General features: G+C 36.5%; 1 protein-coding gene across 2 annotated transcripts in view; it reads right to left on the reverse strand.

Annotated features, from left to right (window-relative positions):
• Positions 1–1,066: 1,066 nt before the first annotated feature.
• Positions 1,067–14,190, reverse strand: part of ACTR3 (actin related protein 3) — a 28,898-nt gene continuing 15,774 nt past the window's right edge. Inside the window, exons 1-11 of one of the 2 annotated variants that reach the window (XM_088168349.1) lie at positions 11,705–11,802; positions 10,995–11,119; positions 10,285–10,395; positions 8,763–8,858; positions 8,120–8,227; positions 5,989–6,132; positions 5,061–5,234; positions 4,595–4,687; positions 4,021–4,146; positions 2,365–2,448; positions 1,067–1,980 (exon numbers count right to left, since the gene is read on the reverse strand). In XM_088168349.1, the coding sequence (XP_088024475.1) occupies positions 1,885–1,980; positions 2,365–2,448; positions 4,021–4,146; positions 4,595–4,687; positions 5,061–5,234; positions 5,989–6,132; positions 8,120–8,227; positions 8,763–8,858; positions 10,285–10,356 (993 nt within the window). In that variant the 5' untranslated portion in view covers positions 10,357–10,395; positions 10,995–11,119; positions 11,705–11,802 and the 3' untranslated portion in view covers positions 1,067–1,884. Of the gene's footprint in view, positions 1,981–2,364; positions 2,449–4,020; positions 4,147–4,594; positions 4,688–5,060; positions 5,235–5,988; positions 6,133–8,119; positions 8,228–8,762; positions 8,859–10,284; positions 10,396–10,994; positions 11,120–11,704; positions 11,803–14,190 lie in introns of those variants that run through there. The other variant, XM_014870836.2, reaches the window with a different exon arrangement.

Below are 14,190 nucleotides of genomic sequence, written 5' to 3' on the forward strand. Positions count from 1 at the left end.
TTCACTCCTTCTCTTTGCACTTGCTCACTGTGATGTACCTATGTGTCAGGAATTTAAGCTTTCCAAGTGGATTTTAAAGACTTTTTTCCTAGAGGAAAAATATCCTTGCCTTATAAAACATCACTGCAGTGTATTAAAATACCCTGGCACTAGAGTATGATACAGTGGCAGAACCAGGACTGCTGGAAAAACACAACTCCAATTAACTTTATTTTATATATATTTGCCTATTGGTCTTCCTTACCACATGAATCAGTCTACAGTTATGACTCAAACTGAGATAAAAAGTGAGTTATAAAAAACTACAACACTGTATCACTGTTAGGGAGAAGTTACTAAAATAGTTTTGCAATAAAATTGTTCAAAAATTTGTTGTTTGCATCATGTTCTGTTTGATTCCAGCATGTAATATTTTTACAATGTTTGCTGTAAAAAAACACTTTCCCACATTTATTCTTGTTTTGGAGTCACATTTACCAAGTTCTGAAGCTCTGGCAATTGATAAGCTTCTCTGACAAAAATTTGAAACATCTTTGCAACTCAGAAGAAACCGGGATATCTCCCTCTTGTGGTCTTCTATGCAAAAAGCCTCAACTCCATCTGTGGGCTCAGAAGTGCCTAAAGAAGAGTTTTTTCTCATCAAATATCAACAGAAATTGTAAAGCAATTCCAGTCACTACAGAAAGTGTTCTTCCTAGAAAGAATGAGAAAGAGATTGTTTCCACTTTATTTTTATCTACATGGTATTTTCTTGCAGAAAAACCACAGAGAGTGAAAACGCAGTGCTGACTCCTGAATAGCACCACCTGCAAGAAAGTGGGGGGGAAAAAAGTTACAGAACAAAGTAGATGAACAAACCCAACAGTGGAGGAGCTGTCAGGCTTCTCTAGGTAAGTGCTAGCTAGCTGAACACACAAACTGCAGCTCTAAAATGCTCACACTTGAGTTACACAAAGCACATTACATCTCTACCTCACAGACCAACCTCACTCCTCAAAAGCCACAGCGGATATGTAGGGACCCATGCTCAGAACTTCCCATGAGATGAACAAGTCTGACACCAACATAAAAAGAAATTTTGTGCCTTTATTGGAATGGTGTTAGGCTTTAAATACACCAAATTTTGATAACCTGATTATTTGGTTTAATTAGAAATGACACTACAGAACTGCAATACTGGTCCAACAGTCTTGTCTTTACTTTTTTTTTTTTTTTTTTTAAAGCAAGAGATAGTATGAAAATGCACCAAGTAATCAGAAAGCACTAGCAGGCATTGGTTAATCCAAGATAGTAGCTTCTTAGTTCCAAAAGCACTCGCATTGTATGGAACCCAGGATTTAGACTGGTCATGATTTGCAAGAGCTAGTTGCATGAGTCATGACTTTTTTTTTTTTAATTTACTTTCAAGTTGGTCACTGGTAAATTTTTTTCCTCAAATATTACAGTTTCTTTTATTCATATTTTTTTCCTCAAAGTATAAAAAAGTATGAAATATAAACAAGCTCCTGTATTGCACCCATGAAGGGGTACAATGGAAGCATTAGAGAGCTGACTATCTACACACCACCAAATCCCATCAAATCTTGGATAATTCATTAATATACAAAATATCAGGGCACAGAAAGAACTAAAATCCACTTTTTTTTTGTTTTGTTACGCACAAGTTCAAATAATCAATCTAAAGAAAAAACGTGATCATTTTGGCTTTCCACTACATCCGCATGTTGAGACACTTATTAAAATGATCCTGCTTAATTGTGTTTGGTCTTTTTCTCATTGTCAAGTCATGTTTGTTATCTTAATACCAGCCATCAGACAAACAAGTAATCAGAAAGACTCTTCCTCCTCCCCACTTCCCCATCCCTGACCCCTGCAGGGTCAGCTTTAAGACATGACTCCAAACACAGGGTTGTGACGACAGATGCTAGGGCCAATCTCTTCATAATCTTTTTTGGTATGGCATACTTGGTAGAACTCAGGCTGTAAAGGGAAGGAAAAGAACATTAGTGTATGGTATATATACCTAATTTAACAATATTCATCTTTATGTAGCCAGTGGAAAAAACAAAGCACAGAAATCCCAAAATTAACTTGCACCACACACGGCTAAACACCAATGCAAAGAATATACTCTGCCACAAAACTAAAATGCATTATTTAACAACTCACACAAAGCTTTAATTCAGCTTTCACTTGCTCTTCCAAGTCTTTAAAGTCTAATGCAAAAACAGGGAAGGTATATTTACCACCTGAGGTCTATCAGAAATTCCCCTACCACATTTAATATACAATGAAGGTGAAATGAGAGCTTCAAAAGCACCGCCAGAATGGCTCAAACATGCTCAGCTTTACAGCTAAACTCACTGTGGAAGCCAGCATTGATCCTCCAAACCAGACTGCATATCTCTGCATATGGTGTGTAATGACTTGGACATCAATGGGCTTCGGCTGCACAAAAGAGGAGAGAAAAGCAACGCATTAAAATTCACTTCTGCTGGTAAAAACCAGATCTAGTTTTACAGGAGTGTATATACCAAGCTTACTTTTCATAAATTACTATTTTCATAAATGCTGTGCATGTAAACTTACATTTATGGCATCAGACTTTCCCTTGTACAATGAAGAGTAAGAAACAGCTCCTGCTTATAGACCAAGTTACCTGCTTTATCAGACAGACATACTTCCATTCATATCCATTTTTTCACATTATGTTCTGATTCATTTCTTGATGGACTACTTATTTATGCATTTATAAGCATTGATCCTATTCCTTCTCAAGAAAACACACTTTAGGAAGCTAATTTTCAAGTTTCAAGTGATTATTCTAACAAAGTATCAGCTGCAGATTGGAAGTTTATTCAGGATCAGTACAGTCAGTCACGCATTTCTGAACTACAGCCATTCTAGTCAGCCTTTCCCTTTCCCTCCACAGGCACACAACATATTCCTTATTCCTGCCAATCAAAACTGCCAGTTTTGATGTAGCAGTTTCAGAATTTATTTGTTCCAGCCCAACCAGCTGAAATTTGAACCAGTATCTAAAAATGTTCTGTAACACATTTGAAAAACTCCAGCCAGTTTGCCATGCCTGGCACTTAGAAGAAAAGAATTGCATCCAATTTCATTACTCACATTCTGATTCCTTACTGAGTGGTACAAGTCTAGTAAGGAAAATTGAGACTAAATGATGTTCTTGGACCAGAGAACTGTGTATGACTGAAATTTCAGAGTTGTCTACATGGCATATTATAAGCTCTGCTGGGGCTTTAAAGGATTGCTTGAGCTCACCTAGCTAGATTGCTACTAAAAAATAAATGAGGAAAATAATTTGAATTTTGCTTTAAAAATTCAAATTTTGCTTTGCTTTTTTTAGTTGTTTTTTTTTTTTTCTTCTTCTCTGCTAGTCTTTTATTTATGCAGAGACAACAGAAAGATGCAACAGTTAGGTCAGAGGCCTGAAGTGTAAAGAGCACAAACTAAGGATCATGTACTTTAGTCAAAACGAAGTTGCTTACAGGATCATAAGATAATTGAGGTGGGAAGGAACCACATCATGTCTCTGGTTTGGCCTCCTGCTCAAGGCAGGGTAAGCTATGAAGCCAGAGGAAGGTATTTAGGATTTTATCCTGCTGAAATTACTCAAAATCAGTAATTTCCCCACATGTACTGAGGCACTATCACGAGTCCCAAAGCCTTCCCTTCTCTAATCAAGGCTCCCTCATTGCTCACAGGACACTCCTGACTCTCCTGGTGCCTCAACAATGAGCTTGATTCATCTCTCTTATCTTCAAGCTCAAAAGACTGAGCACAATGAATCGTAACTGATCAATAAACAGCAAGCACAAAGACAGCTGGAGAGACCAACTGCTGCTATGTGATCAGTGTAATGGATCAATCTCTGAAAAGCCTCTGTAAGAACTTCAAATAAGGTAAAGACATTTCAACAAGGACCACAAGATGTCATTTGCACATTCTCCAGATAATAGCTGCTCGTTAAGTGCTTGAGCTGCTCGAACCAACCTTCAGTCTGCCACCACTAAGTTCTTCACTAAGTTTCAGCCTGGCATCCACAGTCCTTTTCAAGTCTCGCTGTAAACGGCGACCGAAGTCCCTGAACATGGTAGAGCCTCCAGAGAGGACAATATTCTGTTTTGAATAACAAGATTTGTTAACCACATCTGAAAATACAAGTTTTCAACTTTACCCAGTTCCTAAATTCTAAATACCTAAATACAGTTTTTAAAGCTACAGTTAGCAGGTATGTTTTTACTGTAAATTATCTAACATGTAAGCATGACACAACATGAACTCACCAAGAGTTTGCCACAAAAAAATTGGCTGTGCTTAAAAATCCATTTATATCTTATTACATCTCATCACTTTTGCTAATTTTTTTGTTTCCCTAATGAAAAACACATTCTGAAAATGTCTAAGTGAACAACAAAGCCTTCTGCATATTGGATTAATTTTTTAGAAAAATGGTAAATTTCTCTCATTTGGTTTTGGTTTTTAAGAGTTTCAAATATATACCCTGATAAAAATGACAATTCTTCTAAAACCCATATATAAAAAAAAAAAAATTATAGCTACTGACCTTATATAGAGGACGTCTAACATCAATGGGACAATTCTGAATAACTTCATCTACTACTTCTGAGATTGGTTGTGTAAAGTCAGGATTAGCAAACTGCAATCAAGAATAAAATCAAGTCAAGTCACTGTGGAGGACCACATATTGCAAAGGAAAAGAGGCTAAGAGGAAAAAAAGGAAAGAACCATTCTATTATACTAGAAACGTCATGAAAGCTAATAATGGAAACATTGATAAATATTTTTGCTGCCATTTATAAGTGCTTTGTGTATCAACCTGGATTTGTATAAAGATTAGAAGCAGTCAAGAATCAAACCATGCTGACTTCCAACAATAGCTGGAATCTATTTATAAATAAGAAAAGATGTGACAGGATAACTACTATTTCACAACTTTTCAAATAGGATTTCTATGCTATCATCTAAAATGCTTTTTAAACAGAAAGTAGAGACAAGTGAAATCAACTTACCTCAGGATGGAAGAAAATCTCTGGCCCCAGGAATCTCTCATAACCAACATCAATGGTAAATTCTTTCTTTGAGATAGCATTTATTCCAGTATATTGTTTTATCCACTTTGTACCATCTGTGTCATACTTGTTAAATTCTTTTACTAAGTCAGGGCAAACATAACTAAAGCGCTCCTGAAAATTGAATAGATACAGTTAGAACTATCTAAGGTGTAGAAAAATGGTAAGAAATTTTAAAAAAATGTAGTAATTTAAACTTTTAAGAGTAAGTAATAAATTGACAGAAAGACTAGGCCTGAAAACAGCTGAACTGACGTTTTCTGTATGCAGGTAGATAATGGCTCTGCTACAAGAGATAATTTCTGTGCAGAACTGAAGGCTCTTGCTGAGCTAAATTTCTTTTCTTTTGCTTTTCTGCTAAACTTCGATGATTGTGAGAAATTAACTCTGAAATACGTTGAAGAACTGCCAGAGAAACAAAATTTAAGTGTACTTTAAGCTGAATGTCTTTCAGAATAGCTTTGTTCTCTATGTAATGTGTATTACAAAAAAGAACACATTAATATTCAGAAAGAATGTAAGAGCAATTACAGCTCTTTATATGACACATCCAGCCAACAGTATTTCCTACAGAACATTACAATAATAATAGCAACAGGATAATAACAACAATAATGATAATGGAGGGGAAGAAGAAAGGGGAGACAACAGGTGAAGACTGAAATTCCAGACTGAGAAAGTATAACCCAACTGTAAACCTTGAGTTTAAGCTATTTCATGTTATTACATTATTAAGACACTTTTATATTACTTAGAATCAGAGCCCCAATACTCAGAAGTACAATTACTTTCAGATATTCTTGTACTTTAAAATCAGATACCAAGTTGTGATATAAAATAACCTCAAGATCTGTAACATTCACATTACCTTCACTGCTTTAGCTGTTTCCAAGGATTGTTCAGGAGGAATTCCTACTTCTCTCTCCCTCAGCAACTGCTGAATGAAGTATGTGATATCTCTCCCAGCAATTGGAATGTGTTTGATACAGCTGCCAATCACGTATCCTTCAGCCTGGAAGCAAAATTAATGGGGACAAAGATACTGATAAGAACTACTTTCACCAAAGCTCAGAGGGATAGGCATGGAGTCTAAACTCCTACCCACTACCTGTGATTCTGAGGCTAAAGCCCTTTAAGACTGGCTCATTTAATTACCACAAATCCAATTCTTCACAGTATAGCCCTACTTTACTTTGCACGGCATCGTTTCATAATTCTTACAGGGTTAGAAGGAACAGAAAGGTCACTAGTACATAAGGCAGACAAATCACTATACTCACTATTCCTTGGCTGTTATTTTCTCTTCAAAATGAGGTTACTCTTACCAAAAAAGGTCAAGGAACCCTTTTTTCATGAAATATTATTTTAGAATAACTGATGTGGCCCTGCAGTCACAGCCACTGATGTAAGACGTTACAATCCACATGAACCAAAATTAATTTTCTGAAAGCAGGGAGAAAATGCATAATTTCAGCACATTAATTGAGACTGCTCAGAACATCAAACTGGCCCATCCTCACCCATCAACCTACCCTTACAAGTCTCACTCATCCTGGGGACCAGTATCAATGCATTAAAAACATCTGGTCTAAACAAAGAAACAAAGTGTGCAAGGTTGGCCTTCAACCCTACCAAACCTGCCAAATGCAAACAGAGAAATCAAGATACCACTCTTATAAAATGCTTAAGCCTTATGTGCACACAAAAATGTCTTACTAACACAGAAAATAATGTCATAAAAAACTACCACTGCTGTTAGCTTCACTACAGAGATAAGCACGTGTTAATTACTTTTTGTTAAAATCTATTTTATAATAGAAGTGGTAGAACATTGTTGACTATTTGTTCAACATATTTACAAATTTCAAATGTAAATGACATTCTGTAAAGGAGGTTAATGCTTCAAATTATACAGTATACCTACTCCTATTTCAATTAAAAAAACCCCCAAACCCACAAATCAGAAGTTCAACTGTTTTTAACAGTAATTTGAACGACTAAGTACAATTTTAAAACTTTACCTATAGAAGGCCTGAGGTATCAATTTTTTCCTAAGTCTTATTAAAAAAATTAACTTGGATGAACAGGCTGAACAAAGATTTAGCCACTACATTCCACCAAAATTAGCAAGAAATTGCTAGATGACAGTATATGTTTGACCACCACCAGTGCTACTGCTTTTTAAAAATCGATGTTACTGTGGCATGATAAAGCTTTGTACAGATTTTCGTCTTAAAAATTGAAATCTAACTTCATTTTGAAAATACAAACGTATCTGGTACATAGACGTGAATTTGACTCCCCCAGGAAAGATGGGCAATAATTTGACAGTAAAGAAAATTATTGCAGCTCTAGGTGTTCATTATTTAATAAAACATCACACAAACATTTAAGTTTCTGCTTTAGCAACTTGATTTATTGGAACAAATACTCAAAGAGACTAACCAACCCTAGAGGTTGTTTTCTTCCAGTCAAGCAGGAACTTTGCCTTTGCTTGTATGGCTGAAGCACTACTAAATACTGGGAATGGAGAAAAACTATATGGGGAAACCTATAAACAATAGTTTTTCTCTTCAAATCTACCCTCTAATACTTTGTATTATTTCTACTTTATATATAAATGAACTGAGCTAAACGAAAATAAAAACTCAAACTTTCTGTATTGACTACTGTGAAGAGCCTATTCACTTTTACCAGCAACCCAAATTGGAAATGTGCTGAAGCAATTTCACCCATCACTTAGCATGGCCTTGGCAATTCACCTTTTAAGGTAAGTGACTGAATGACAATTACCCTGCCAAACTCAGGGTTACAGAGAAGTTCTTCAAGAGTTTCTGCACTACAAAATGAACCAAACTCACACCCACAGCCCTGGGAATTATCTGACGTTTTTGAAGACTCCTATCTATAGTTGAGTGTGTGTAGGTGTACACTTGAGAGAGCTTAGAGGACGAACTGTTCTCCATTGAAGCTGTTGTGTAGCTTTGAGGCACACTTACCACAGGAATAACGTGAGTGACACCATCTCCACTGTCTATAACTGTCCCAGTCAGCGTTCGCTCTCCTACTTGTCTTGACGTCCAAGATGCAGCTAAGGCAAGGACAGCCTTGGAAAAAAACCAAAAATCAAGTATTAGCAAAACATCTGCCTGCAGACCTCACTTTTCACCACCCCTCCCAAGGATAGACTGACACCCCCATGGCAATTTACAGCATGGAAACTGTTTGAATAATTTTATGTATGTCTACATAACAGCTTAGAAAAAAGAGGCTGCACAAATAATTTTTGACACTTAACTGATGTCTTTTCAGCCATGCTCAAACATAATTTTTCATTACTTCATACTGAAAGGTATTCAGTTCTTGGATTAAAAGAATTATTATGATGTGGTGTGGTTTTTTATTTACTTATGATGCAACAGATACCATATTCTACTGCTCAGAAGCCTGCAGAGGTAACAGGAACAGTGTACAGTGACCACCCACAGAACCAAAGCATGTCAAACATGCAGTGCTGGAACTGCCAACCAGAAGGACATAAACATATTCCAAATACCACTTACCCATTTTTTTCCACAGTGAAATTAGTTTTAGCCCACAGAGAAATATTGCAACTCTGACTTTCAACAGCCCTGCCCTTACCTGAACAGCAATATATAGCCCTGGAACGTTGAAAGATTCAAACATGATTTCAGCAGTATATTCTCTATTTTCTGGAGTATTTAATGGAGGCTCAGTCTGAGACAAAAAAAAAGAAAAATTAGTTTTACTTACATTCAAACCAAACATTTGACTTTAAAAAGAGAGAACCACAAACTCCTAAGTTTTGTTAAGATGAGTCATTCAACAATAGCATGTAAAAATAGTAATGGGCAAAGGGCGCTTTTTCTTTTGCATTAAAACAAAGAAAAACAAAAGTGCAATAAAAACTACACCAGTTACTGCTTAAGAATTCACATCCAAGACCTCCTTTGTGGGTTGGTTATCTCATTACAACTCTTGATTTCACTTGGAAGAATCAAGGACTATCAAAACGTGTCAAAGGCTGCAGTTTGGCACATATAAAGAATCACATTTTTTGGATTTCTCAGTGAAAAGAGCTATTTTCCTTCAAAAGGCAGCCACTGGAACACAAGTTGATATGCTCAGCTGTAGAATGTACTCAAGTGAGAGGAGCTGAACAACATAAAACATACCATAATAGTGTGCTACAGCTTTCACCGAAATACCAAACACACTCAATGCTCTACTCAAGGAGCATTTTGGATAGTGCTACAGAATACTTGAGAAAATACCACTCTTCCATTGCAGCAACTGTGTAACAGGATGAGAAAAAGAGAAGGGAGTCAAGACTTTTGACAAAGGTGATGGGACAAGGGGCCAGGGACACAAAACTCAACTTGGGAAATCCTAAGTAGATATCAGGAAGGAAAAAGGTAACTTAAAGGTAGTCAGATATTGAAAAGGGGCCCAGGATTGTTATGGCATTTTGATCCTTGGAGATATTCACAGCTTGGCTGGACACAGCCTTGAACAACTGGACCTAATTATTGGTTTAAGATGAATGCATATAAACAGATAGAGCCAACACCTCTAATTCCAAACTTGGTCTATAAACAACACACTAAACCAAATTGTCTATTTCAATGATCCTAAATAAAATACTGAGGAATGGCAGATGCTTCAGAATAACATTGACCTTAATTGAGATCTAATCAGCCCAGATATGACAATCAACCCTTCCAGTTTCACAGAAAATGAAAGACACAAATTTACTCTCTAGATACTTCATCCAGATGGCAGTACTGTAAAAACAAAATAATTGCAATTATGTAAAAGTCAAACCACAAATAATTTTTTTGTCTTAAACATATAAACTTGAGATTATTGAATTCAGTGGAGAAGGAAAACAAGAAAGTGATGAATCAGACAATTTGGAGAGGGAAATGAGAAAAGAACAGAAAAATCTTTGCTGTTCAGACACACTGACATTTTCAGAAAATTAAAGAACCTGGATGGCTTAAGGCAGCTCAAGAAAGCTCCGGTAATTTATTTACTTTTACTTTCAAAATATTCATATTTATATTTGAGAATTTACATAAATCAGTAAGTACATTGTTATTCATCATATGGAATTTCTTAAGCAGGGCATAGATTTACCTACCAAAAGAAAATAATGGTCCTCAGGTTCTGCCCTTAAGTATTTAAAGATTACTTGCTCCATAAACCTCTCCATCAAGTCCCAGTCTTCAACTATACCATGGCGGATAGGCCACTGTTGGAGAAAAATATCAAATTATAACTGGAAACAAAAAGAAAAAAGAGATACCAAACATCCCAAAACCAACAAAAAAAATATGTTTTCAAGTGCACTAAAAGTATATGATCCACACAGGCAAGAAACCTCGATTTAGACTTCCCTTATTCTGATTCCAACTCTGAGTAGGAAAGACAATACACTGCATTTCTCTCAGTACAGTGGAATGGTGGCACTGGGATAAACCAAAAGTTTCCCCAGCCCAGTGTCCCACTTTGATGCTGCTGACAGAAGTTGCTAAGGAACAAGAGAATGTGACATTTCCACTTAAGACTCGCTCAGACTCCTTTCACTTATGAAAATTCAGATATAGATATCTATCTATATACAGAGAGAGATATAGAGATATAAAGCACATATATATTTCACAGTGTTTTGTAAATTCCCATAGGCTCCCCAATTTCAATAAAACAAATACCAAAGCTTATTTTCTATTTAAACAGAGTTAATAAATAAGATTTCAGCTATCCAGAAAGCATTCTTAACATTATGTTTACTGTACATGTGATGCTTGCTAAACAGTATTGAAAAATTATTTTTAAAATTTTTCTTAATACCTTGGTTGCATAAGTTGGTTTTTCTATTGCTTCGTCCCCAATGAAGAAGTCTAAATCATCCACACCTTTCAAAACCCTCCTTTGTGCTTGATCGACCACTTTTGCCGACTCTTTGATAGCAATACCTTCAACAGAAAACACAAATGTTACTGTAGGTCTCATATCCTGCACCAAAAAAAGAAAACCTACCCTGAAAAAACAGACACACTAATCACAATCATCCTTTTTTTCAAGTATAACTCAGAAAAGCTACATAGATCACAATTTGACTTCAAAACAAGCGTAAGCATGGTATGGACTTAAAAAGTAACACAGTTACAGACTTAAATACAAACTTGGTTGTTACACACTCACCATGCAATCAGGAAGATAAAAAATACACAGAAACACTAAAACAGGATATCCCTACAGATCTCATTTTATTTAACAAATGTGCTAATTTTCTGCACACTCGAATAACAACAATAACATTTTTAAGTGTTGTTATTATCGTTGTTATTCTTTGAAAAAGAATCACTCCCCAGCTACCAGTGCTGCAGCACCACCAATATCTGCTGTATTTTTTCAAATCTTACTAATTGCCTTTAAACACAATCCTTCACACAGATGAGGAAATTCATATAGACAAGCAGCATTCAATCAGGCTCAGCTGCTCTAAGGCTGTGTTCTAAAAGCTTTTTCAATGGCAGAAGCATTTTTCTAGTTCTCACCTTCAGCAAGAAGTTATGTTTCCTCACAACTAAAATTAAAAGAAGTTATGAAAACAGCTGCAGTCTCAAGCCCAGCAGCCAGGGCAGCACAGCTCCAGGATGTGGAAACCAGCAGCTTGTGAGGGGCAAAGCACCCCGAGCTCCTGCAGCCTCCCCATCCTCCTCCCTTCCCTTCCCACACAGAGCAACACAAGCAGGACCAGAGGAACCAAGAACTTGAGTGTTGTGAAAGACTGAACAGGATGGAACAGAAGTCTTTATTTTGAGCTCTTCAGGAAGAAAACTGAATCATACTGCAACTTCTGTAGCTGCTTACAGGACAGCAGAGGAAGCAGAAGGCTGGAGGAAGCCAATTAGCAGGGGGCTAGATGGGAAGCAGAAGCTAAAATCACAGGGAAGGAAATGTTGCAAGGCAGGTGCTTGCTGCTAGTGAAGAGAGGAACCTTGACAAATATTTTCAGGTCATAGTTACAGAGATCACACATCTGAGGGAATTTTTCTGTCCAATGTGTGTAATCCTCAAGAACTTTCCAGTAAAACCCACCACTTGCTTGCTATACCAACTTTGAAACCCAGCTGGCTTCACTCTGTTACAAGCCTAAAACAAAACGGGAAATCTCAAATGTTTTGCTGCCCTCAAGCCCAGCTTGTTCAGCCCCGTGTTTGAAAGGCAGAAATTAGGAGCAAACAACCTGAAAATACAAACAAGAAAATAAATCTTGCTGAAACCTCAGCTGCAGTGCCTGAGGATGGACAGCACCCCAGCAATACTTGGAGCAGTTGCCTTTGGATTGCTTGGCACAAGAATTAAGAGCTTCTAGGGGAAAAAAGATTAAAAAAAAGAACATCCTTGCATTGAATCAATTTTTGTGCTGAACCACTACTCAAACTAGTTTTTTCTTTTAGAGGAAAAGGCCATCAGCTATAACAGATAAGCTGAAATAATGAAAAAAATCAAGGGAACTACTGGATAATGGAAAGAAGATGAGTCCTATTTTAACAAACAGCAGGAAAAACCTGCTTAAGTGAATAAAAATCAAGCAAAATTAATGAACCAAGATCTAACAAGCAGCCAGGGAAGAAAGTAGTGAACCCAAGCCACGTCAAAAAATTGGCCCAACATATTCTCATTTACTTCACTTTTCATGTAAGCATTCATCATCTCTACAGAAGTATGTTCAGAAGAAAATCAAGAACAGATCATAAGGAGATAAAAATTTGTTAAGAGCAGGAGTGAATAAGATAAGCTACAAGTGAACAAGGCACAAGGAATGCTGGTCAGACCTGTTCAACAGTAAACATTAATTTTACAGAATCAAACTGATAAAATGCCACTGCTGGAAGTGCAAGGAGAAACCAAATCATTTTTCCACAGGGACTAATATTAAGGAAATTACAGACACCAAAATGCCTTTTTGTAACATTTTACTTTCAAACTAGGTACTGCTGTACTCTATTTTTGTCTCTCTAATGTGGATTAACTCAGTACTGTTTTCTTTCATTCGAGGCAGAGGATTACAAAAACTCATGCAGTTCCTGTAATTGTCTAGCTTGGATTGCAGCACAAATGAGAAAAATACCTTTTTGATTGAGAGAATTGCAGTCAAGGGTCATTTCAGCTGCAGGAACATCTAGACTGAACATCCTTTTTTCCATACACCACACTACATCAAAAAGCTATCCAAAAATATCTCATTTCACCTCCTTCTCTTCCACTTTAATAGCATCAATGTTGGATAAATTTCTCTGCTTAATGATCAGACAGGTCATTTTATTCCTAGTGTTTAAAATACCATGGTATTTCTTCTTTTGCAGAACAAGAAAGTGATCTTCAAATTAAATAAATCAAATCTAAAGATGCAGAAAAAGTATGTAAACTCCATGTATCTGAAATTAAATAACCACTTGCCCATTTATACCTTAACAAGTCCTATGAAGTTTAAAGAACACTGTAAGGGTTTTTCCAATGTTTAGAAAGTTTTTATATCTAATGTTAAACTAGCTTTTGTGTGAAAAGTGAAACTCTAGAGTGTTTTACATGAACACTCAAGCTTAATGAAGTTAACTCGGACCAATAACCAAATAATCTAAGAATTACCTATTAGAAGCCAAAATAGAAGGTACAGAATGGATTCTCTGAATGCATTCTCCTGTTCTCATAGAAGTGAATTAGCCTTATCTTTCCATGAAAATTACTTTTTGAAGTATGTTTCCTAGAAAAATTAACAGAGCCTGAACTTCCAAGTTCTATTTTACAGTGACTGTGCTGAAGTAATATTAGTTCCAGCTCTCTTCCTGTTGTATTTGCAAGGAAAACTGGGTGTGCTAATTATTCCTTTTCACCAGGATGTAATCCATGATTACTTTGGCACAGATGAACAATGAGGAACTGCCAAGTGCTGTAGGAGGTCAAAAGGTGAAGCATTTCTAAGGGAAGCTGAGTGAGCTCCACTCTCTGGAGCAGAACTGTATCTCTTCAAGTGAGA

Source organism: Sturnus vulgaris, chromosome 7 (assembly GCF_052056855.1).
Source record: "Sturnus vulgaris isolate bStuVul1 chromosome 7, bStuVul1.hap1, whole genome shotgun sequence".
Taxonomy (NCBI): Eukaryota; Metazoa; Chordata; class Aves; order Passeriformes; family Sturnidae; genus Sturnus; species Sturnus vulgaris.